Here is a 23,252-nt window from a genome sequence, read left to right on the forward strand (position 1 = left end):
CTGTTTTATTATCTCTATGTGCGTGCCTATGCTTCTTGTCATTTTCTTCCCCTTTTTTTTTTACAATTTTTTATTTTTAATAGGGAATGGGATTAAGAATTTAGGATTGGATTAAAACTTGTGAGTTATGTCTGAATTTTAAGGATATTTTGATTAATCCTTTATAATCAATAATTAATATTTTAGGTTTATAATGAATAATTTAAACTGTGATATAAGATTATCTAATTATTAATAAAAAATAAAAACTATTGAAATTTATTTGAGATAAAATAGGATAAATTGAAAGAAATATTCAAGAAAAGTAAGTATATGAGTAAGAACAATCATCACAAAAGAATCCAACATTTCTTACCATATATGACCTCACATGTTGTCATATCTTTGTTGGAGAAATAAATGTTATTGTAAACAAACTTTACAAAAGGTAAGTACCTATCCCAACTCTCCTAAAACACAAGCCCTGAGAATGTCTTCTAAGGTTGGGATAAGTAAGGATGGTAAGCTATGCTAAAACTAAGCTTGATACCTAAGGCTTGGTGAAGTGCTTTAACAAAAAGGTAAATCTAGAATCCTTGTTAACTAACATTTCGTATAACCTCACAATCTCTTAAAAATAAATCTTGGACAACTTCTCTAAAGAGAAAGTGGCCTAGATAAGTGATCAGACTTAAATATCTACATTATTACCTAAACAACATCACTCTTTATGTGGTCTAGAGTAGACCTATGGTAAAGTCCTTGAAAACACTCCCCCACTTCCACTTCAAAAGTCTTAGGGATTGTAGGAAGTTAGATGGCTTTTGGTGCTTAGCTTTGACTTGTTAACAATTCAAGCACTTGGATACAAACCCCATTATGTTCTTCTTCATCCCCAACCACCCAAACATCCTCCTGAGATCTTGGTGGCTTTAAGATATATCATGGATTCACTCTTATAAGTTTCTCAATCGATCATATGTAGGGATCACCCAAACCAAGTTGCAAATATAATTAGCATAAAAAGTTAATGCAAGATACATGTTCCCAAAAGAACAAAAAAAGAAAATAACCCATTTTTATTTAGATATGTAAGCTTCTCAAGTCCAGTTCATGTTTTAGCTTTTAAAGTTGCAAGTTATAGATGAGAAAAGAAAAGAAAATGAGTATTCTTTTCTCACGTAGGCATAGTAGTGATGTGCATTTAAGTTTTAACATTAGTCACACATTCACAATACACACTTATAAATTATCACTCATGTTAATTCAATTAGATATTATTAATTTATTATACCATGTAATATGCTATATATTTGTTTATTTATATAATGATTGGTCCAATCAGGCACAAGCCTAATTGGCCCACCGAATCAAGCAAAAAATGATCATTTATGTTTAGGTCACCTAATTAGCCAAAAAATGATCATATTTAGGATGCCTTACAAATGATGTCTCCACATCTTATGGGTAAAAACAATAGTTGCTAGCTTAAGGTCGTGGATAAGGTAACTCTCCTAATGTGGTCTTATTTGTTTAGAGGCATATGCTACTACCTTTTTATCTTGCATCAAAACACATTTGAACCACTTATTAGATGGATTACTATAAACACTACTACAAAAGCATAATTCAACGTCGGTTAAAAGCGGTATACTATGTCAATTGAAGACCGTCATCGTCTGCGACGACGTAATAAATTCAATAGCTTTCAACGACGGTCAAAGAAAATCGTCGTAGACATTCTAGAATTTTAAGACGGGTTGCCGGACAGCCCCGTCTTAGAACTTACGAAAGACTACGACGGACATGGGGACAGCACCGTCGTAGACCTAATCGTGTTCTACGACGGTTGTATCCTACAGACCGTCGTAGAATGGTCCACAATTCTAACACGGCTGTCGGACAGCCCCGTTGTAGAAGTAACGAAAGACTACGACGACCATGAGGACAGCACCGTCGTAGACATAATCGTGTTCTACGACGGTTGTCTCCTGAGAACCGTCGTAGAATGGTCCTATTACTACTACGGTGTTTTGTTGCGGACAACCGTCGTAAGAGACGGTCTTAATACTACTACAGTCTCGATACAGTACCGTCGTTGACATAAACGTGTTCTACGACGGTTGTCTCCTAAGGACCGTCGTAGAATGGTCTTAATACTACTACGGTCTTCTGTTGCCGACGACCGTCGTAAGAGAGGGTCCTAATACTACTACGGTTTGCTGAGTATGACCATCGTAGAAATGTGCAGGTTCTATGACGGTCTTGTTCGTAGAACCGTCGTGAAATGTGTTTTTTTTTTAAAACAACAAATTGTGCAGTAAAAAGAAGTATAGAAGTCAACCTCAAAACTCCCTAATGCTTCAAGAATAACTAGCATTGGTGTAGAAGTCAACCTCTCTTTGAGCTCTTGAAAACTTCTCTCACATCTTTTATCTAAAACAAATGGTTGTCCCTCCAATCACTCTAGTTAAAGGTAAGGTTAATTGAGAAAAAATCATGGATGAATCTCCTATAATAACATGTTAAACCTATGAAACTCTTAATATGAGTTACGATCTTTGGTCTATCCTAACTCAACCTTGATGAGATATGCAACAATCCCTTCTTGAGATATCACATGTCCCAAGAAGTTCACCTCTCTGAATCATAACTCAATTTTATTTATTTATATCCTCCTATTTCTTTCTTTTTATCTTTTTTTTCTTGCATCTCACTTATAATCCAAACAAAATGTTAATATCAATATGCAATGTGATTGTGTAAATAAAGAGTTTAATAAACATGTATTGTTAGTGTAAATTTTTTATATTATCAATTAATTAAAAAAGATCATTGGTATGATTTTTGGGATAAATTATAAAAGTCCATAAATTTATTATATATGATTGAAAATCACAATTAAAAAAAAGGTGAGGTTGAATTGTATTTATACACGTTTTTACAAACATTTTCTTAAAGCAATTTTGAGTTTAAAACCAAAGACAAAATACACAAGACGTTTATGCTACGTACCTCATCTCACCTTCACTATCCACCACGAATTCTACTAATAATAGAATTACATGAATCATTATTTCACACTATTGTAAATATATTTTTTCGTCAAGCCTTTTCAAGTCCATATTTGCTCTTTAGTTATTGCCTTTATGGGCAAATAGAATCAAGGATTCTTTGTTAACTATCCATTTCTAAGCTCTATCCAAATTAATCACTTTGTTTAAGAGATTTTATTTAAAATGATAGTTCAAGAGCTTGGCACACCTGATTATGGTCCTCGCACAAGTCCCATTGTTCAACTCTTAACTTGGAGTGGGCATGCCAAAATAATGCAGCCACCATCACAGCCAAGCATAGTCTGAGCCATGTCCCATCATCTTGGTACCATCACCCGAGTTACAAGCTAGCATTATCTAGCTCGGTCCAAATTAATCACTAAGAAATGCTCTTAGGGTAATATCATGAGGCTATCGTCCTAAATGACAAATTAAAACTTAGATAATGTTTATTTAATGATACACAAAATATACAATAAAGCACTTATAATATTGTCACTTCAATCCACATTAAAAAATAGATTCTTTACACTTATTCTTTTGAGTTTTTATAAAGAGCTTTCTTGTTCCGTGATTTGTATTTTGAGCATTAGTGCATTTAATGCATTTCACCAATATAATAGTCACGTAAGATCTGATAAGCTATCATTCTGTGTGGACCATCTTCCCACAAAACAAAGAAATTTAAGCATTTGGATAAATGAATTCCTCCACAAGTGATCCTTATGTACTTGAATAGAAGTAATCAATATACTAAGATGAATAATGCAACATAACAGTCTTTTTTATTTTAACATATAGACTTTAAATCATCCTTTGATCTAACAATCAATTTGTGATTGACAATTTTTTGTTTGTAGGAGGTAAGACAGAAAAAAAAAATGAAAAGAAAAACCAAACTAACTAAAAATTAGGAGTCACACCCATGGCATCCGCTAACAAGAAGTGATCCATGCCTTTGGGAGCTTCATCAAGTAGAACTAGTTGATCTATATAAGTTGCACCCATTTTGGCAAGGAAATAAACCTTGTCACAACTTTAATCTGCATTGTCTCATTTGCTGCTTTATGCTTTTTTCATGCCTTTTGATGCAAAAGTTTATTGTTTTCTATCTTTGTCTTTTCTGATGAAGGACAAAGCACTTGAATCTTCTCACATAAGCACTATCTTCCATTAGGACAAAGTAGTTAAAACACTTAAACAGAAAAATTACTTGATAGATAATTCATAACTTATTAAATTAATCATGTTACGATGAATAATTCAACATTATTAATCCTTTTATGTATTTAAACAAACGAGTTTTAGATCGTCCTTTTGTAATCGAATTAAATGATAGTATAAATAACTTTTATATTTGTTTAGGTCAATATATATTTAGTATAAAATATTTACCAATTTTATTAATTATTGAAGAATACTGACTAGTCAACTTTATAGTGTGAGTATATATAACCTTATTTTAGAGTTATTTAATGAAATACTTTTTCTTTGAAAAGAATGGAGTATTTTTTGTTTTGAACATTAAAGACGTGTTTGGTATAAAAATAAATACTTTGTAGTGTTGTATGATGTAATTTTTTGAGAGTATAATTGAAAGAAATGGGTGATATAATAGGGAGCCATTCATTTGAAAGGATGGGGATTGAGGGGGCCCACACCTATCACTATTCTATCATCTCATCGGTGGAGATTTCTATCGCTAATTAAATTAAATTAAAAAAAAAGGGTTTTGTTTTCATCCAAACTCTCACACTGCCTCTTCCTCTCAGATTCAGGTTCCAACTCTTCTCTCTCTCGCCGTCTAGGTTTTTCTCTCAAAATTTCGAAACCCCGATTTTCTCTCAATTCGAATCTGCGATTCATCGTAACCTAAATTATTAGATAGTTATATTATCTCTCTGCGTTTCTTTCAGCAATTTTCTATTTTCTCCTCTCATGGCTTCAGATTCCAAAAAGGATTTCCCTGCTGGTATGTGCAATCTCCTTCTCTAGATGTAATAATAATAATGATAATCAGAATAATAACAATAATAATTACGTTATTGTTATTTGTTGGATTATTTTTCCCATCTGGTGAAAATTCAACGCGGTTTATTTGATTTATTTAGCTTATTTTTCCTTACTGGATTTATTGAAAAACTAAGCGGTTTTTTGCCCTAAAAAAAGTCTTTGCCAAAAGGGTACTTCAATTTTGATCTCAATTGATGGTTATTTATCACTTTATAGAAGATGTCTTGTGCTTGTTGAATCGAAGTTACGACATGAGTTTGGTGTTTTCTAGTTACATAATTTCCCTCATGTATGACTTATACCTGTGTTTATATTAATTAATATTTATATTTATATATGATGAAGTATGGATATATGAATACTAAGAGTAGCACTTGTGCCCTTTATCCTTTACTTTGGGTGTACTGGACGTAGCTTCTTTTTTTCTTTTCCTTTTTGTTTTTTTAAGTGCAATAATCTCAGAATAAAGTTATTTGTTTATTTATTCTCCTGAATTTATAACTTTGCTACTTCCTCGTTATTTTCGTTCCTTCTTCCACATAATCAGAACCCAAGGGGGGAATTGCTTTACACTTTGTGGTTCCCTCTAATTATTTGCTTCTGGAAAAAAAGTTTGCATTTGTGTGTAGGCATGACGAAGAGTAAGAGATAGTGTCCTGGCACTTTGAAGTTGCACAATTCTATTAAGTACTTGTTGTATGAAGTTTTGCTTAATGAATTCTTACAAAAATACTATTGTTGCGCACTTATCATTATGGGTAAATCCGTATTATACTATATTGCCTTGAACTCATGATTTTGGAATCTGCACGGACCCTTTTGCTTGTAGAACAAGCCATTATTTGAAGGTTCTGTTTTGTTATCTGCTTATTGGTGCCTTCTTTGTTTGACTTATTCCTAATTTATTTTGTTTTACTTTTGTCCCCATCATTTATATTTCTTTTTCTTTTAGTGCTAGCAATTAGAATAGCTGCTATAGTTTCTTGAATCTTTAAAGTGCGTTAGTTTTTCACATGTTGAGATTTTCTTAGATGACAAAGCTGGAACAGAAGAGAGTAAAACATCCAAAGATGAGACTTCATCTAAAGATTCTCCAGCAGAACAAAGAGCGACAGCTACTTTTGGACCTAGACCTGGACCTGCTGGGCATCCAGGCAACCCTTTTGATCTCTCAGCAATGTCTGGTCTGCTCAATGTAAATCATTATCTTTGTTTTCTTATTTGTATTATATGTGTGTTGTATGTTGTATTTATTGATAATTAGGCCATGTTAATTGTTAATGACATTGAGTATTTTTGCATGCACTTTATGAGCACGTACCATCTTATAGATATTGTTGTTTTTTCAAATGCTTGTTTTTACAAGTCTTGGTGGGGCCCTGGTTTTGGAGCCTGTGGTTGGACAATGATGGTGAGATTTGTAAGGGGAAAAAAACTATTTATAAATTTTTTAGAGTTCTTCACTGTTGACAGTGAGACTTCACCAGAGTTGTATTTGTCTTTTTCTTCAAAGCTTTCCTGAGTATGAGAGTAAAGGAATGAGCATTTTGTGGTGGTTGTGGATTTGTATAGGAATAATATTGTGATTGATAGTTTCATTTCTTTTAACTTCTATCTTTGAATTAATCTTTTACGGCTTTTATTTGGAATCCATGGAATAATTTAAATGAGGAGAAGCATTTAATTGGTTTTGAGCTCTTTGTATTGTTTGACCTGAGTCTTCCCTATTTCATTTTTCACTCTTGAGGGAATTTTGTTTGTCAGATGTTTGGAGTTGGCTCTCAATTTCTATTCTATATTAATATTTCTTCATATAGGCATACTAATGCTTAAATGTGAAATGCATAGGATCCAAGTATCAAGGAATTGGCTGAACAGATAGCAAAAGATCCATCGTTCAATCAGATGGCTGAGCAGCTTCAGAAAACTTTTCAAGGAGCTCCACAAGATGCTATCCCTAGCTTCGATAATCAACAATATTTTTCAACCATGCAACAGGTTATGCAGAATCCTAATTTTATGACCATGGCTGAGCGCCTGGGTAATGCATTGATGCAGGTCACTATTTTGCCAATTTCTCCCTTATATTTTTGTTCATGAAATTTCTACTGGTTGATAGAATATAGACGCTGTAACAGGATCCGTCTATGTCTGCCATGCTTGAAAGTTTTTCTAATCCATCAAATAAAGACCAGCTTGAAGAAAGAATGGCACGCATCAAAGAGGATCCATCTCTGAAACATATTTTGGAGGAGATAGAGACTGGCGGTCCTGCTGCTATGATGAGGTTTAGAAGCTTTTTTTTTTTTAAAAAAAAAAATTTCTTTTACTGTTTTGACATTTCCATATTTCCCCCATAATATTTATGTCAAGTAGCTTCTTAAGTGATTATTTTTATTTCAGGTACTGGAATAATGAGGAGGTTTTGCAGAAGTTGGGACAAGCCATGGGTCTTGCCAATTCGGGAGATGCAGGTGCCTCTGCTGAAAATTCTGGGGCAGATGAGACCGAAGATTTGGGAAATGAAGATGAATCAATTGTTCATCATACTGCTAGTGTTGGTGATGTGGAGGTGTGATATAGCACTATTTTTCTACATGCATATGCTCTAATATCTTTTCGTTTTTTGAAAGAAATCATGAGTTTTACTCTATGATCGAAGACTTGGAAGTTATTCCAATGAAACAATGAAAGACAATGTGTAGTTATGCTTGTGCTGTTGTGCATGCCACTTTTTTAGGTAGAAGGTGCTGGTGTGGGACACACAAATTAGCAGTGTTATCAATGGCGGAATATGGTGGAAGGCCAAAATTCCGCAATATAAACATGCCATAACATCATATAAACATGCAATCTATGCTATTAATTGGTGCAGTTGATAGGAAGCATAAACCTTGTATTTTTAAGGACCTTTTTTTGGCTCTGGAAGTCTGCAGTGGTGATTTTCTTAATAAGATGAGTTGATTTGGTTCTATTTGGTGCAAATCACATGGTATTTTTAAGGGAGTTTCTTTAATAAAGGTATAAAGGGATTAGGTAGCTTTTAGCCCTTGATGTTATCTCTTTATTGCTGTTATTTTATTTCCACATCTTCTGTATGGAAGATCACTTATCTTCTGAATTGTTACTACTTTTGATTTTCTTTTATCAATTTTAAAAATCCATCTTATAAGGTTTTGGATTATACAATATAAATTGCAACTTGTGATATCCATTGTAGAAAAGGTGGCTTAAAATCTTTTTAAATTTATGGATATTAGACATTTATTATTGCAGTTGCATGAACAAGTGTGTTTTTGCATGCCTCTATACATATGTTATGTGCCTTTTTCTTTGTCAACTTTGAAGGAGTAAAAAATTAAACAGAATTCAAACTGTTCATTTTTTAAGGGTTGATTTGGTTGCTAAGCCATCTAGTTATGGTATTGTTTAATCCAGCCCTTGTCTTTAGTGTCATCAGGTATGATTTGAAATATTTGAGAGCTAAAATTTTACACATTTAGGGCTTGAAAAATGCACTAGCCTCTGGTGCTGACAAGGATGAAGAAGATTCAGAGGGAAGAACTGCTTTGCATTTTGCCTGTGGATATGGCGAGGTATGCTAATATTTGGAGTAAATATTTTCTCATCTCTTACATCACATGCTTTTTGTTTCATAGAATTTCTGCTTATGTTGTTGGGTGGTGGTGTTGACTTTGTTTAGAACCATGGTGGGAAATAAATGAAGGATATATTGAGGCTCAGGTTATTATTTAGTAAAAGACTATGGCCTTGATTGTTTCTTCCACCATGGTGGTGGAGAGTGGCAGCAGTGTCAGTGGTTAATGGATAGTGCTATTTGGGTTCTACCTTCCTTCAGCCCCCTCTCCCATGGTGTCAAGCAAAGTGAATGGCTTGTCAGGAATTATAATTTTAGATCCTAATTAGGTTCTTTCTAACACCTGGCTGACATGCTCTTTTATCATTTCAGGTAAAATGTGCTCAAGTTCTCCTCGAGGCTGGAGCAAAAGTGGATGCTTTGGATAAGAATAAGAACACTGCTCTCCATTATGCAGCTGGTTATGGCAGAAAGGAATGTGTGGCCCTTCTCCTTGAAAATGGTGCTGCAGTGTAAGTAGTCTTTTCATTTTGTGTTTTGAAAACCTCCAAGTATTAATTCCATTGCTTACAAAACTATTTAATGACTATTGGTGCTTAATTAGGTTTAATCATATATAGTTCTTTTTCCCTCCTTGTTCAATTTACAGTACTCTCCAGAATATGGATGGTAAAACTCCAATCGATGTTGCGAAGCTAAACAATCAAAATGAAGTCCTAAAGCTACTTGAGAAAGATGCTTTTCTGTAGTTGTAATGCATGATGCCATGCTGTCACCAACAAGCAAAGGGGGAAACTGAGGGGAAGAAGGCATGGTGACTTCGTTATTTTCTCTTTTGGTTTCTTCCAGCCATTTAGTGTGTTAAACTAAATTGATTAGCGTTGTTGGATGAGTTACCATAGAATTTGTTATCTATGGTCTTGTAATGCATTTATTGTTACACTGCATGATTTTGAAGATTAGTGCCGTCATGATTTTATTAATGTTTCAATTTTACTTATAATACATTGCTTCGTGGGCAAATTCTGGTTCAAATGATATTGTACAAGAAAATAAGGCGAGTCAAAAGCTGAAAAGGTTTTGGAAGATTTTGATCTAGGGGACTAAAAATTGCCAACAAGTTATCCTCTAAACCTGAACATCGATCCCTCCGAATTCAACTCTCCGGGACTATATGTTTTGAAAATTGATTCAATGGATCGAAGTGTCTAATTTTATCTGTCGTGGGTTTCTTAAATTGGTATAGTTATGTTTGAGGACAACTAGCATATCGGGAAGTCTGGTTTAATTTGTGTTTTGTGCGTTACTGTTAGCAACAACCCAAATTTGCATTATTAAACATGCAAATTACAAAATTTCAATATCAAGTTTTATGTAAATTCCATCAAGAGATCATGGTCTTTAAGATTGACTGAAATTGATTACAAATTCTCATTAAGTTTAATAATTATATTTTAAAATATCTCAAATTCATCATTATCATTATCCACTATCACTATTATGAACATCACAATCATCACTATAATCGTCATAACTAACGTTACTATTGTTACTCTCATTATAGTTGTAGTCATGATCATTTCGTATTATCACTAACATGATCATGGTTGTAATTATTGTCTCCATCGTCGACATTTGTGATTTGGCACAATTGATGTATGTGCTTTTTATTTTAGTCACCATGAGTGTATATTGTAGGCATTATGTACTAATAAAATAATTATTTTCTTGTAGTGTATCCACAAAGGAAGATATAGGTGGAATAATTAAGGTTGCTTGGAATAAGTTATATGTGAATCTAACTTGCAGACTTTGAGAACTTTTATTTTGTGGATTTCATTTATTTTTCTTTTGTTAGGGGCTATCTTTATTTTTTCTTTTCCGAAGTCTTTTAAGAGCTGAATTTTATTTCTCTTTTGATTCTAATACATCATTCCAACCTGCTCTATTTATTCTTTGCCCATACCCTTAGTTTAGGTATATTATCATCTTTTTATTCTCAAACACATTGATTTTGCCTTTTGAGATGCTTGGCTTTATGTTTGTGTTTTCTTAAGCAAGTGTATTTTGTATCTAAAGCAAATATAAAAATGGCTCTCAAGGTTAGAAAAATCAAGCAAACATATAATTGAAAGTTGAAACAACATTTGTTATATATATATTTCATCTCCTACATTTTATTTTGTGGATTGTGATTTTACATCACACATACACAAGTTTCTATAAAATATTCATAGGCATGCAACCATTATATCATTTATTTCTTGATAACAAATTTCTTTGACTCAATGGTGTTACTTAATTTAACTTAGTGAATTGTTGATTTGAGACCCACCCTTCATATTTTAAACCTTTCTTTCTTAATGTTTCAAGAAAATTTATGTTTATCTTGTTGCAACATTTTTATTTAGGATGTCTTTATTCCTTGCAGTTACCTAATCTGAATCTATTATGATGGAAAAAGCGTCATCTTCTAATGAGGTAAGGACACTAGTTTTAGTTGGACGTACTGGCAATGGCAAAAGTGCAACGGGAAATAGTGTTCTTGGAAGGAGAGCATTCAAGTCAAGGACAAGTTCTTCTGGTGTAACAAGTGTGTGTGAATTGCAAAGAACTATTATGAAAGATGGATCGATTGTTAATGTTATTGACACCCCAGGTGAAACATAATCGTGCAAGTAATTTGAGTTAAAGAAGTGCGATTGCATAACTAATTTTGCTATTGCATCATCCAAATTTTATCATTATAAATTTAAGGCTTAAGTATATTCTAGATTCCTAGAAAAAGTAGTTTATGGTTTTAGTTCCAACAATTTTCTTTTTGGTTTTTGTTCCTTGCAAATTTCGTTGCTACTTGTTTTGGTCTCTACCATGAACATTAGCAAAAACATGATTTTACATCCTTGCAAATATAACAATTTTGTTTTTATGTTCTAGCATAATATGGTGAATTTTGTTTTAGTCCCTATAAATATAACTATTTTTTGTTTTTAGTACAAGCCATTATGTCCTTGTAAGATATATTGATTTCTATTTGCATAAGGGCCAAAACAAGTGATGAAGATCATTGAAGAGATCAAATACCATAAATTATTATTGTGGTTATAAGTAAGAATAATTATATTTGCATGAACATAAACATATTTAATCCTAAATCTGAAATCTAAAAAGTTTTGTAGGACTATTTGCTGGAACTGATTCTGCTGGGAAGGAAATAGTCAAATGTATTGATATGGCTAAAGATGGAATTCATGCCATTCTTATGGTGTTCTCTGTTAGAACTCGCTTTTCTGAAGAGGAACAAGCTACTTTTCTTACCTTGCAAGCATTGTTTGGACACCAAATTGTTGACTACATGATTGTGGTCTTCACAGGAGGGGATGATCTAGAAGCTAATGAAGAGACACTTGATGATTATTTAGGTTGCGAGTGTCCACAACCTCTTAAGGTTTCTTGCAAATATCATTTATATCTATATATACTCATTTTTCTCTCTCATAGTTTTCAAGCCGGAAGTCTTATTTTTGAGAGAAATGATAATCATAAATATAAATCATTAGGTCGTATTTGAATATTTAGATTAAAAATTTTAATATTGACAGTCTATATATATGGTTAGAAGGTCCAAATTTATAGTTTTCATTTCTCACATTAACAAATACTTATAACTAATGATTATTATTGAAAAGTTAATTTGAATAGTTTTCTTAAATAGTTATAATTAGAAATGTCTTTTAAAATAGAGTACTTTTATAATTGTAACCAAACCAAGAATAAGTTCATGAATTAAAAAAAACAATAATAAGTTATAATTTAAGTAAAATATTTTCTTTATATATTCTTCAAATCATTTAAAAAAATATATAGACATAGTGGTTAAGTTAAATAAACATAGGTCCAAATTCTTAATTTGTAAGATATTTGCTTAAAATTCATAAATATGTCATTTTTTTGCATTCATAATATGCCATATAAAGATATTGTTGTTGCCTCTAAATATATTAATACTTGCATTGTCACTGTATATATATATATATATTATTAGTAAGAGTAATATTTTTAGAAGAGTTGAAAATTCAAATTGAATAGGATAATAATTATACAGAAAATATTTAAATAGTAGTGTATAATAAAGTGTTTTTTTTACAGATGTACGATAAAGTGTTATGCACTATTTTAATGTAGTTAATTAGATACATTTGAAATATAACTTTACTAAATCTTAAAAATTTATATTGTTGATCATAATAAAAATATACATACTATACTCAAAATAACTATAAATTAATAAAATATTTATTTCTTAACTTTTTTATATACTTCAATTATTTTTCCATATTTAAATAAACTGACGATCTTATATCGTGTTGAATTACATTCCTTACTATTATGGTTACTTCAAATACTATTTGTGTAAATATGTTGAAATATACAAGACTATTCTGTGCTAAATCTACAATGTAAACTTTAGAATTTTGTTGACTTTAATAGAGTTTTAATGTTGTTGTAGGATATTCTGACCCTGTGTGGCAATCGTAAAGTGCTTTTTGATAATAAGACTAAGGATGAAAAAAAACGATTAGGACAAGTTCAAGAACTTCTCAATGTTGTGAACATGATTATATCACATAATGGTGGACGACCATTTACAAATGAGTTGTTTATAGAATTGAAGGTAAAAAGTTTTATAAATTTTGAAAGTGTTCATTATTATTGAAACTTTGGTAAAAAAAATAAAATGATATCAATGAAGTCGTCACTTGATCGTGCAGGAGAAAGCAACAATACGAGATAACCAACAAAAAATGGTTGACTCCATGGGAGGATATTCAAAAGCAGAAACGTTGGGGATTAAAATGCAAATGCAGCAAAAATATGATGATGAGCTAAAACGAATTACTAATATGGTACATACTATATCTTCTAGTATTTATTTCATAAAATTTGTTTCTATTTACTTATTTAAAGTTAAACATATTAACACTCTCTTAGATTTTACTGAAAATTTGAAAGTATAGTAAGTTATTGCTATAAATACACGAAAAATTGTCACTTGGTGCGAGATATATATGCAAAAGTGTGTTATTGAAAATCAACATATACTTTAAATGTTGGTTTACATAAAAAAATTGCATTAATATTATTTTGTGTCTTCTAATTTTATATGATAATGTTTATCATATTATAAAATATGATCTCTGCTCTTATATATATAAGAAATAAATATCTAATTCATGAAGACCAATAAAAATAATTAAATTAGTTTATCTTAATTAATATTCATTAATTTAAAATTTATTCTAAAAGTACCATAAAATTAATTGGTTCAAGTGACGGTTAGATGCTTATAATCAAAGGATTAATTTTTCAAGAAATGAATATGTGTTATATTCTTAATAACTCAATAAATACATTACTTTTTATGAAAAATGAGTGATATATGATTAATAGACTTCATAATAGATTAGGGATATAAAGTTAACAATTAATACATTTAAAAGTGATCATTTGTTATAATTTTGAACAAAAAAAATACCACCATTTATTTTTTGTATAAAGGAACAAAGAGTTATTGAGGTAGTTTTGTTTTGTATTTTTTTTCAACACTAATTAATAATCATTATTATCTTGAAATAAAGATGTTATTTTAAGGAGGGATGAAAAATTGGGTCAAACCTAATTCACCCTCAACTCTCTAAAAAAACAGGTTAGGTTGGTTGGATGAGGACATGATGTCTTCTACAACTTCTATGCGTATGAATAGCTTGTACATTTTCCATACAATTAGTAACTTTTGGTTCAATGCTTCAATACATTAATGCATGGCTTTTGACTTTAATACTTTTGGGGTGTGCTTTTGAACAATATAGACTCTTTTTCTTCATTATTTTGTTCAACAAAGCATATTCTAACGATCATTTAATCATGTGTAGCTTCTTATATTATCCCTTAATTAAAGTTATCCAAGAATCATGCTCCTAATCACACACAAGTTTTGATATATGTACTTTCATTTAGAAAACATGATTGTCTGCCATGTTTCTAGTCAACTCTCCTTTTGGTAGTCCTATTTTTAATAGGAAGAATCTATGTTTAAAAGACTTTCCATTCTAAAGGCTTCACACCTTTCTTTATGCTTATGATCAAGTTCTGTCTTATTAAAACACATCTCAAAGCAAACCATCTCTTTAGATAACTTATAATTTACTTCTTAAAAGTTTGTTATCATTAAAACTTAAGCTTCTAAAAAGAGTTTTGTTTCAATAGATTCAACCAATACCTTCCCAAAAAAAAAAAGCTAGATTGAGTCTAGTTTTGAGAGTGGTTGGAAATTCCAACTCACTCCATTTAGTAGGTTAAATGAGTCAACCTTATAGATTTAATTCATTTTTTCATTTCTAATTTTAAGGATTTATTATTACTAACTTGGTATCATAAATTAATTAAATGTGTCAAATCTATTTGAAGTATTAACAAGCTTATTTTATAAATTGATTGATTCTACAGCCTAATATTATAATTGACATCTAATTAATTAAAACATGAGAGTGAAATAAAATGAACGTTAATGAATATTATCCCATTATTGTTTTTTAAATAATAAATTTATTTTAATATATAGGTTGAATCAAAGTTGAAGGAAGAAAGTGCAAACCTTTTGAAAAGTTTGGAGGAAGAGAGAGTTGCTAGACTTAAAGCTGAGGAAAATTATAGATCGATTCAAATTACATCGAATAATGAAATTCAGAAACTCAAATGGGATCTTGAGGTGGCAAATAAGAGACCACCCACTAGGCGTGGTTGTGTCATAATGTGATTTTAATACCTTCAAAACATTTGTATTTTACCTTCGCGATTGTAAGTATTTGTATTGACTAATACTTCTCAAAATGTTGTATATAATTACTAAGGATTGCTTTATAATTTGCCATAATTCTTTTATTATTATGGATATCTTTTATTTTAAATTCATATTTACTATGATTTTGCAGGTCATGTATAATGAGATTTTTTTTTTCTCACTTGGCTTTCATATTTCTCTCATAATTTTACAATTGTATCTTAGAATAATGTATCTCTCTATTAAAGTCATGAACATGTACAATGCTAACCTTCAAAAGCATACTTTGTCGAATCAATGATATTCTTTTTCATTCTTTAGTTTGATTTAAAATAATAAAAAAACTCACTTTATTACTAACACATATTCAAACAAAAAACCTATTTTACTGATTATATCTATAACTAACAGTTGAAATAATCTTTCCACAATTAATCTAATCATGGAAAATATATTTGATTCGAGATTTTCTCAGTTTTATCTATTTATTCATCTAGTTCATAAATACCAATGGAGAAGAGACAAAAAGGAAATGTTCTTTTTAAAAAAATTGTCAATTAAATAATTATTGCTTCAAATTTTTAAAACCGTTTTTCAAGAGTCACCGATGTCAATCACTTTCCATTTAACAAGCAAAGCAAAATGAATAATTGTTTAACAAAAATAACAACAGATCGACTCAATGCAGTGACTGTTATTTTTCTACCATACACTCCACTTAACCCAGTAAAAGTTCTATTCCTCCAAGACATGCAAAAGAATTAGGCCACAAAGCACGAACATGAAGGATGGTGACTCAACAAAGAATCACAATGAAACTTCACATCTTGTCCTTGAACTCTTTTGTCCCCTCTACATCGCAGACTTGTTATAGAAAATAAAAAACAAATACCTTTTTCTCCATTTTTTTCCCTCTCCCTATTCTCTTCAAATCAAAGCAATACTATGCTTCAATAATCTGTGCCTAACCAGCAAAAAGAGTTTAAAAAAAACATCTATGCCTACAAAGTTGGAAAAGTGCGTTGAGGATGTCCACCAGAAATGAGCAACCAAGCAGCTCTCACATAAAAGCAGTTCGTCCACCCCTTCTGCTATGCCTATCGTACGCGATATTAAATTTGTCCACCAGCTCATTCATTGAGCTACACCAAGACAAAAGATAAAAAAGAAAAAAATATTAATATCATAAGCATTTCAAGGTTACACTTCTGAACTAAAAAAGTGTTCACATTTCTTGAAAAATATTTAAAAATCTTGGGAGACATGGAGACATGACTATCTGAGGGCTAGAAGCTAGTCAGTTCCAACCCACCAGTGAATGTTTTTGGTATAGCAAAAAGTGAAGTGTTTGGAATCCATTTGATTTGTTAAAAATATTATATTGGATAGGACAATAAGAACAACACAGGACAAAAATACAAGTTACAGGATAATTTTTTATCATGTACATTGTTTGCCGAATAATGAACAACACAAGTAATATAAAATTTACTAAAATACCTAATATTAATTATCTTAATACAATTTATAATAAATTTAATGTGTTTACTGATATAAAGAGAGAGAAAGATTAGAATAAAAAATCTGGTGTTTCCTTTTTAAAATGATTATGTTGGTTAGTTATTATTTTTTTTTTTATTAAAGTGATAGAAGTAGGGATATGAGTCTTTCTAATATTTTATACCTGAGACAAAAAGTTGTTCCATGGTTTTCTGAATAATAAAAATTAGAGATTTTTTGTTATTCTCATAGAACACTATGAACCTTTTTGTTATAAAAGGGAAAAAAACTAAAATTACAAAACATGGAAAGAATAAAAAGGACAAAAAGCACATCATACCTTGAACAGTTGGTCAGCATTGCCAGGTAACTAATCAATACGGTGTCATTGTACTCCTACAAGGAAAAAAGATGTTATAAGCTAAAGAAAAATTTACATAAGCATTTAAAAAATTGCCTTGTGCAAAGAGTCCACATATAATTGTACCAGTGCCTAGTGTACATTAATCACATGCATATTACACTTAATACCCTTCGCATATTATATAATTACTGCTAGCCGGGCTTACTAATATTAATACAAATACCTGCACCCACAAAGCTTTCACTTGTTCTAAATATATGTTTTATAATTAGGATTTAGGAAACCATAAGGTCCACTCTCTAGAAGGGTGACCCGTCACAGTTCATGATGGTTGCACAAATAATTCCAAATAAAAAAGTACTGAAGTCTGAAACCATAACAATAGGGCCAAGTTAATTGACCCTCCTTTCCCCATTTTACATGCAAAGGCTAATTTGAAAACACAACAGGCATGCCATCAAGTCCAAAATTCAAAACAGAACACACTCACCATCAAGAAATCATCTTGAAATTTCCCAGATTCAATAGCAGGCAATCTTCTCAGGAGACTTGACACTTGTCTTAATAGTGAATTCTCACAAGGAACATCACCTGCTTTTAAACAGTAAGGTTAATGATCTTATTTATTAGAGTTTCAATATTTGAACATGTATAATTTATAGTTGAAGCAGGAAATGGAAATGTTGTTCACGGAATCACTGAGCACCTATTATATTGTTTTGAAACTGATTTGGGAAATATGAATATAAATACTTAAAACCATGTGATGCTTCTGAAACAGGATCTGACTTTAAAAATCATGTTTAATTTTTTTTTTATATAATGGGTTGATATTTTCAAAAAAAAATGTTTTGGTGCATTTCTCAAGTTAAAAAGAGGCTTTTGAGAAACAAACTCAACAAAAAGATACCTCATAAAAGAGTTTATTTTAAAACTTCAGAGAATTCATGGAGTGGTCATATCATAATTCATAACAGAATCTAATTTGCTAAACTTGGGAAGACATGTACAAAGATACATGACAGTTATAAATAATAGAAAATAATACTACTGTGATTCGCCTAAAGCCTAATCATTAATCTATTACAATTTCAATCAGAATATGGTCTCAACTTATCAAGCTAATCCAGATTATAATTATATGCCAAAGATTTTATTTCAAGTCACCCTCTTTGCAATAATAATAATAATAAAAAAAGATAATTTGAAACTTCGTCAGACACTTGAGCATTATCATATATACATTTTATATAATTTATTCTCAATTTTATATATTTATCTCTTTAAACACTATTAGTAAGGAATTAGCAACTTGTAAGCCTTAAGGAATTGACAGATCAAAAGAATAATATTTTCAAAAGATTTCTAATAACAAATAATTTCTTATTGTCAAATGCTATTTTTGCAGAAATGATACATACCTTTTTGCATTGCAAGAAGATAGTGGTGTAGCACCTTTATTCTGCTATGAAGCATTTTGATGGCACTGTGTGTACCAGTAAGGTGAGCAGCCACTGTAATAAGAAAACATGGAATATTAGATACATAAAATAAAACTAAAAAAATCACAACTAATCCCACTAGGTGCAGTGACTTACATCAATCAACAACATTGGACTTTAAAAAAAACCAAAAATTCAGTAAACTTAGATCTTCCTCTACTTGTTTTATTTTGAATATCTTCCGATTTAAGCTACTTTACTTACTGAAACCTTCACTGGCTTTAGTTAAATTCAACAAAATTTCATGTTTTCCATTAACTGCCCAAGACAACCCTTCCCTATTATCCAGACTCATGACAAGCTATACACAATTCAATAGAAGAATATAACATAGGTATAATTACCTAACAATAAGAACAGAAATAAAAAAACTTCCCCCACTCCAAAGGCTTAATGAAAGATAATAATGCAAAGAAGAGTCTAGAAAAACACTCACATTGTGTAGCAGCTGAACCACCATCAGATGGCTTAAGATGAGCAACATGATCAACTGATATCCGTTCTGCTTCAACAGTCTTCAGCAAAGCAAGAGGAGGAGGATAGAAGGGAATCCAAGTCAATCAATTAATTTAGAAACAGTGATTTAAAATGTGAAAAGGGATAGAAGAAGTCATAAAATCCAACCTCAATAGTATAACTTGAGCGAACAAAGATAAGTTGTGGAATCCCATCTATGACATGCAGTTCTGTATTGTAATAGCCAGCACCAGCAGAAACACAATTAATTTCCTCAGTACAGTAAGCAGACAAAACAACACCAAAAGGTGAAGTGTTGGCTATTGTGAAGTCATGAGCTAATAAGAATTCTAGGATAGATTTACCTTCTACACTTCCTTCTCCAAGATCATAAACCCCACATGAACCCTCATATCCTCTAGATGTTCTCCCTACATGAGCATTTAGATCCCCTCCTAAGAAAATGTTATTCTCCTCCATGTTGACTAATGCTTCTAAATCCTCCCAAAATTTTATTTCACAGTGCTCCTCTAATCATACCTGAGGTGTATAAGTACTCATCATATTGAAGGTCTCCCCTTCCACTACAAGCTTTGGAACTATGATCCAATCTCCTAACCTTTTTTACATCCACAACATCACTCGTTAATACTTTTCTACAATTATTCCCACCCATTTCTTGATTTAATTTTGCCAGTGTACCCCAACTTAAAACTAGAGGTGTCTAGTCCCTTTGTATTTGGTTCTTTCCTATGGACAGAATTTATCCTCCGAACCAGAGTGTCTACTATTTTCATTAATAATACCTGTAAGTGTGACTACATTTCATGTTCCAAAATGAATCCTACTCCCATGAACTAATTCCTTTACCCACAATTTCTCACAAAAAAGCAGGAGCCTTTGCTTATTTTTCACTACATCTAGGTGTCAATGCAGTGGATCATGTTCATTTAACAGTGTGCTCAAGCCATAAGTGAATAAAATTTATTCTTTTATAAAAGAATATCATTGTAAGAAAATGGAAATACAGAACAAGTAACTAAAGCTCTTTCCTTATTAATGCTTTTTTCATTTTTGCAACTGTGGTTGAAAAAACAGTCACATACTAAATAACACAATGATGGAGATTACTTACCACTTTCAAAAATACTGACAGGTAGATCCTTCTGAGAATGGTTGATAGAAGGATTGAGAAGAACATAAACTGGACTTTCATTGATATCCATCAACTGTTACAGCAGAGGTCCAGATAAAATCAGAAACTAAAGTAACTTGAATTTGAATGTATTCGACTTCTGAATAAATCACTGGAAGAGAATTTCAGATGAACAAAGGCACAAATTTGTTAATTATGTATAATATTCAACTTGTGGAATTGAGTCACTCCATGGTGGGGAGAGGAGAAAAGGAATGCAAAAAAGCCATATTAATTACTCTTTTAACCAGAATAAAATTTCATTTGCTTCACCCTTGGCCCATCTTAATCTAGAGCTTAATTCTACCTTATCATATGCTTCTTCAAAACATATATCCAAATAAAACAATCTTCAAGCAAGAAGCTATTCCTCTTCCATGTGAATTGAACTCGTACAACAACACTTTACATCTAAAGTCCTCAAAAGAATCAAAACCTCCTCATTCCACTCCTTCATCATCTAAACAATTTACTAAAATTCCCTCATGATCCTAAACCAAACCTACCTACCAATCTATTCACAATCATGCTTAAATTGAGACAAATTGCTATAATGCAAACTTACAGCTTTGTGAATATGCATATCTGATTCCTCTGCATCACTCCCAGTCGAATACCAGCCCAGTATGTAGAAGTGCGGGAACACCTTCTTATCTGAAGAAGGAAAAAAACAAATCATCTTCCAATAAAATCAACACCTCCAAAAACTTAAATGAATAAATGAAACACAACTTTGAGAGAGAAAAAATGCTTAAAATAAATAAAAACCGATTTTCAGAAATTAAGTAACGCCACATTGAAATTATAAATCAAACACAGCCATTGTTAGGTTTCAAATTGCTGTCAAAGTTTTAAGAAACGGGCAGCGGCAGTGATTTGGGCCGCAACATCAAGTTTTTGAACTGTCTGCGACCACAACGCGATCACAATTGGGACCGCATTGGCCGCATTTGTCCGCAATATCAACAAACATGATGAAATCGCAATGCGACGAAACCAATATATTTAAAGCCTTGGCTGTCACAGTTGCAACACAATCCTTAACGTTACGGGAAATTAAGGACAAATGCAGTCACAATTGCATAAAAATTGAGAGAGGGAGAGAAAGAAATACTGAACAGAGTTCTTGCTTCTTCTCGAGAAAGGTGCGATCGAGGGAGTGGGTGGAAGGATCGTAGAGGAGTTCGAAGCTGTTGAAGATCTCAACGGTGCGACCCTTCTGGACCCCTATGACGCAACCATAGACCCGCGGGTGGAGCGGCGGCGAAACGACGCCGTCGCCGCCGTTGGCGTTGTTGTTGTTGGTGGTGGTGTGCGGTGGCGCGTGGGTTGGGTTCATCTGAGACTTGACCCTGGTGTAGTGGTCGGAGATGTTCACGATCACCAGAGGGTGCAGCTTGAACGTCAATCCGCTACTCGATGAAGAAGCCATGACACCAACGAGCGGAATGAATCAATTTGGGGGTTTAGGGTTTAACGCTTTCAAATTTCAATCGGAGTTAGATTTGTAAGGGTTTTCTTCTTCTTCAGAAATCTACCCTTGAAAGAGAAGAAGAAGAAACACACTGGATAGATACGATACTCACAAGCACTTTTGTACTATCTCATCTTTTGAAAGCAAAAGCCATAAATTTTTTAATTACATTATTAGGTTTAATATCTTTTTTATAGTAATCCCATCAAACTTAAGACCTTATATAATTATATCTACTAACCCAAAACGCTTAATATTAATACCATCATCACTGGGTATTTTTAGAATTTTTTTTTAAAAAATGTAATGAAGTCTTTAATTTTCTATCATTTTTCACAATATCTAAAATTATCACAAATAATTTTTTTTAAGTTTTAAGTTGATAGAAACTAATTTTAAGAATCCAAATACAAGAATTGTAATCTATCAAAAGGATATGCTATGTGAGTTATTGAAAATTCCTTTACATTATCTTTGATTTCTACCAATAAAAAAAATCAAATGTTCAATTATATTTCACTACTAAAAAAAGTATTTTTTATAACTGTTTATCTACATCGGTTATTATAGACATGATGTAAAAGCTGGGGCAGTGACATTTTTGTAATTATTAAAAAAAAAATTGCATTTTACGACGTAATTTCTAAGCACCAAGGGCAAATTAAAGTGGTTCAATTTCGATTCCTCTATTGCATAGGTTTTTCTTAACTGTATTATATCACGACAAACTCTTTGGCTGAGATGTTTGCATTCTGAGGCATTTTGAGGCAACTTCTGCATGCATGTAACAATGATAGCCTGACCTATTAGTATAAATACCATCCTTTGTATGCTTCCAAATCAGCCTTTCTCAACGGTATTTGCTTTATCTCATCACGAACATGTTGTGAGAAAAGTGTATCCAATAACTCAGCCCGCCAAAGCATTGTTTCAGGATCAATAGAGGGTTTTCTCCCTTACCCAAGGGTGGATCCTGGAATAAAAACCCCTCCATTTTGCAACCACTTGTCTTCCAAACTCCTTCCTCTTTTGATCATGGATGTCAATCATTTCATCCTCTTGACGTAACAAAATTATGCATTAAACATCATTAATTGGCTTTGAAAGAAATTGAACATATATCACCACAAATACTCTTCCTCCTTTTACTCTTCGAAATCCTAGGATTGGTTGTGCAACTGCTACCATTTTATGAAAGACATCATCAAATATCCTTTGAGTTTTGTTTCAAGATACTTCTACACTTATCTGGACAGAAGAGTTCAAAATTTATG

At 31.9% G+C, this 23,252-nt stretch overlaps 3 protein-coding genes across 4 annotated transcripts; 2 read left to right on the forward strand and 1 right to left on the reverse strand.

The window, feature by feature from the left end:
* Nucleotides 1-4,766: 4,766 nt before the first annotated feature.
* On the forward strand, nucleotides 4,767-9,678 carry LOC114417437 (ankyrin repeat domain-containing protein 2B-like). Of its 2 annotated transcripts, none has more exons than XM_028382643.1 (9): nucleotides 4,767-4,843; nucleotides 4,952-5,007; nucleotides 6,080-6,243; nucleotides 6,897-7,106; nucleotides 7,187-7,335; nucleotides 7,452-7,620; nucleotides 8,552-8,644; nucleotides 9,019-9,158; nucleotides 9,296-9,678. In XM_028382643.1, the coding sequence occupies exons 2-9, from the start codon at nucleotides 4,974-4,976 to the stop codon at nucleotides 9,393-9,395; spliced, it is 1,059 nt and encodes a 352-aa protein (XP_028238444.1). In that variant the 5' UTR covers nucleotides 4,767-4,843; nucleotides 4,952-4,973; the 3' UTR covers nucleotides 9,396-9,678. The 2 variants fall into 2 exon arrangements, with proteins under 2 accessions (XP_028238444.1, XP_028238443.1); XM_028382642.1 differs by having other exon boundaries at nucleotides 4,769-4,813.
* Nucleotides 9,679-10,755: 1,077 nt separating this feature from the next.
* LOC114417438 (immune-associated nucleotide-binding protein 9-like) lies at nucleotides 10,756-15,591 on the forward strand. The gene is made up of 6 exons (XM_028382644.1): nucleotides 10,756-10,883; nucleotides 11,078-11,305; nucleotides 11,826-12,094; nucleotides 13,157-13,321; nucleotides 13,419-13,553; nucleotides 15,269-15,591. Exons 2-6 carry the CDS (start codon nucleotides 11,098-11,100, stop codon nucleotides 15,461-15,463), a joined length of 972 nt encoding a protein of 323 aa, XP_028238445.1. The 5' UTR covers nucleotides 10,756-10,883; nucleotides 11,078-11,097; the 3' UTR covers nucleotides 15,464-15,591.
* Nucleotides 15,592-16,077: 486 nt separating this feature from the next.
* LOC114417439 (COP9 signalosome complex subunit 6a-like) lies at nucleotides 16,078-22,107 on the reverse strand. The gene is made up of 9 exons (XM_028382645.1): nucleotides 21,624-22,107; nucleotides 21,070-21,158; nucleotides 20,445-20,538; nucleotides 19,478-19,539; nucleotides 19,290-19,368; nucleotides 18,773-18,865; nucleotides 17,842-17,942; nucleotides 17,328-17,383; nucleotides 16,078-16,629 (listed from the first exon to the last, which is right to left on the reverse strand). Exons 1-9 carry the CDS (start codon nucleotides 21,934-21,936, stop codon nucleotides 16,548-16,550), a joined length of 969 nt encoding a protein of 322 aa, XP_028238446.1. The 5' UTR covers nucleotides 21,937-22,107; the 3' UTR covers nucleotides 16,078-16,547.
* Between the last annotated feature and the right edge of the window lie 1,145 nt (nucleotides 22,108-23,252).

The sequence above is a fragment of the Glycine soja genome, chromosome 6, assembly GCF_004193775.1.
Source record: "Glycine soja cultivar W05 chromosome 6, ASM419377v2, whole genome shotgun sequence".
NCBI classification, from domain to species: domain Eukaryota; kingdom Viridiplantae; phylum Streptophyta; class Magnoliopsida; order Fabales; family Fabaceae; genus Glycine; species Glycine soja.

Coding starts and splice junctions, on each gene's coding strand:
- LOC114417439 (XM_028382645.1), bottom strand. CDS start 21,936: ATGGCTTCTTCATCGAGTAGCGGATTGACGTTCAAGCTGCACCCTCTG. Junction 20,539..21,069: donor ATATGCATATTCACAAAGCT/GTAAGTTTGCAT, acceptor CTGCTGTAACAG/TTGATGGATATCAATGAAAG. Junction 17,384..17,841: donor TTCAAGATGATTTCTTGATG/GTGAGTGTGTTC, acceptor TTTTCCTTGTAG/GAGTACAATGACACCGTATT.
- LOC114417437 (XM_028382643.1), top strand. CDS start 4,974: ATGGCTTCAGATTCCAAAAAGGATTTCCCTGCTG. Junction 7,107..7,186: donor TGGGTAATGCATTGATGCAG/GTCACTATTTTG, acceptor ACGCTGTAACAG/GATCCGTCTATGTCTGCCAT. Junction 7,336..7,451: donor GGTCCTGCTGCTATGATGAG/GTTTAGAAGCTT, acceptor TTTTTATTTCAG/GTACTGGAATAATGAGGAGG.
- LOC114417438 (XM_028382644.1), top strand. CDS start 11,098: ATGATGGAAAAAGCGTCATCTTCTAATGAGGTAAGGACACTAGTTTTA. Junction 11,306..11,825: donor TAATGTTATTGACACCCCAG/GTGAAACATAAT, acceptor AAAGTTTTGTAG/GACTATTTGCTGGAACTGAT. Junction 12,095..13,156: donor AGTGTCCACAACCTCTTAAG/GTTTCTTGCAAA, acceptor ATGTTGTTGTAG/GATATTCTGACCCTGTGTGG.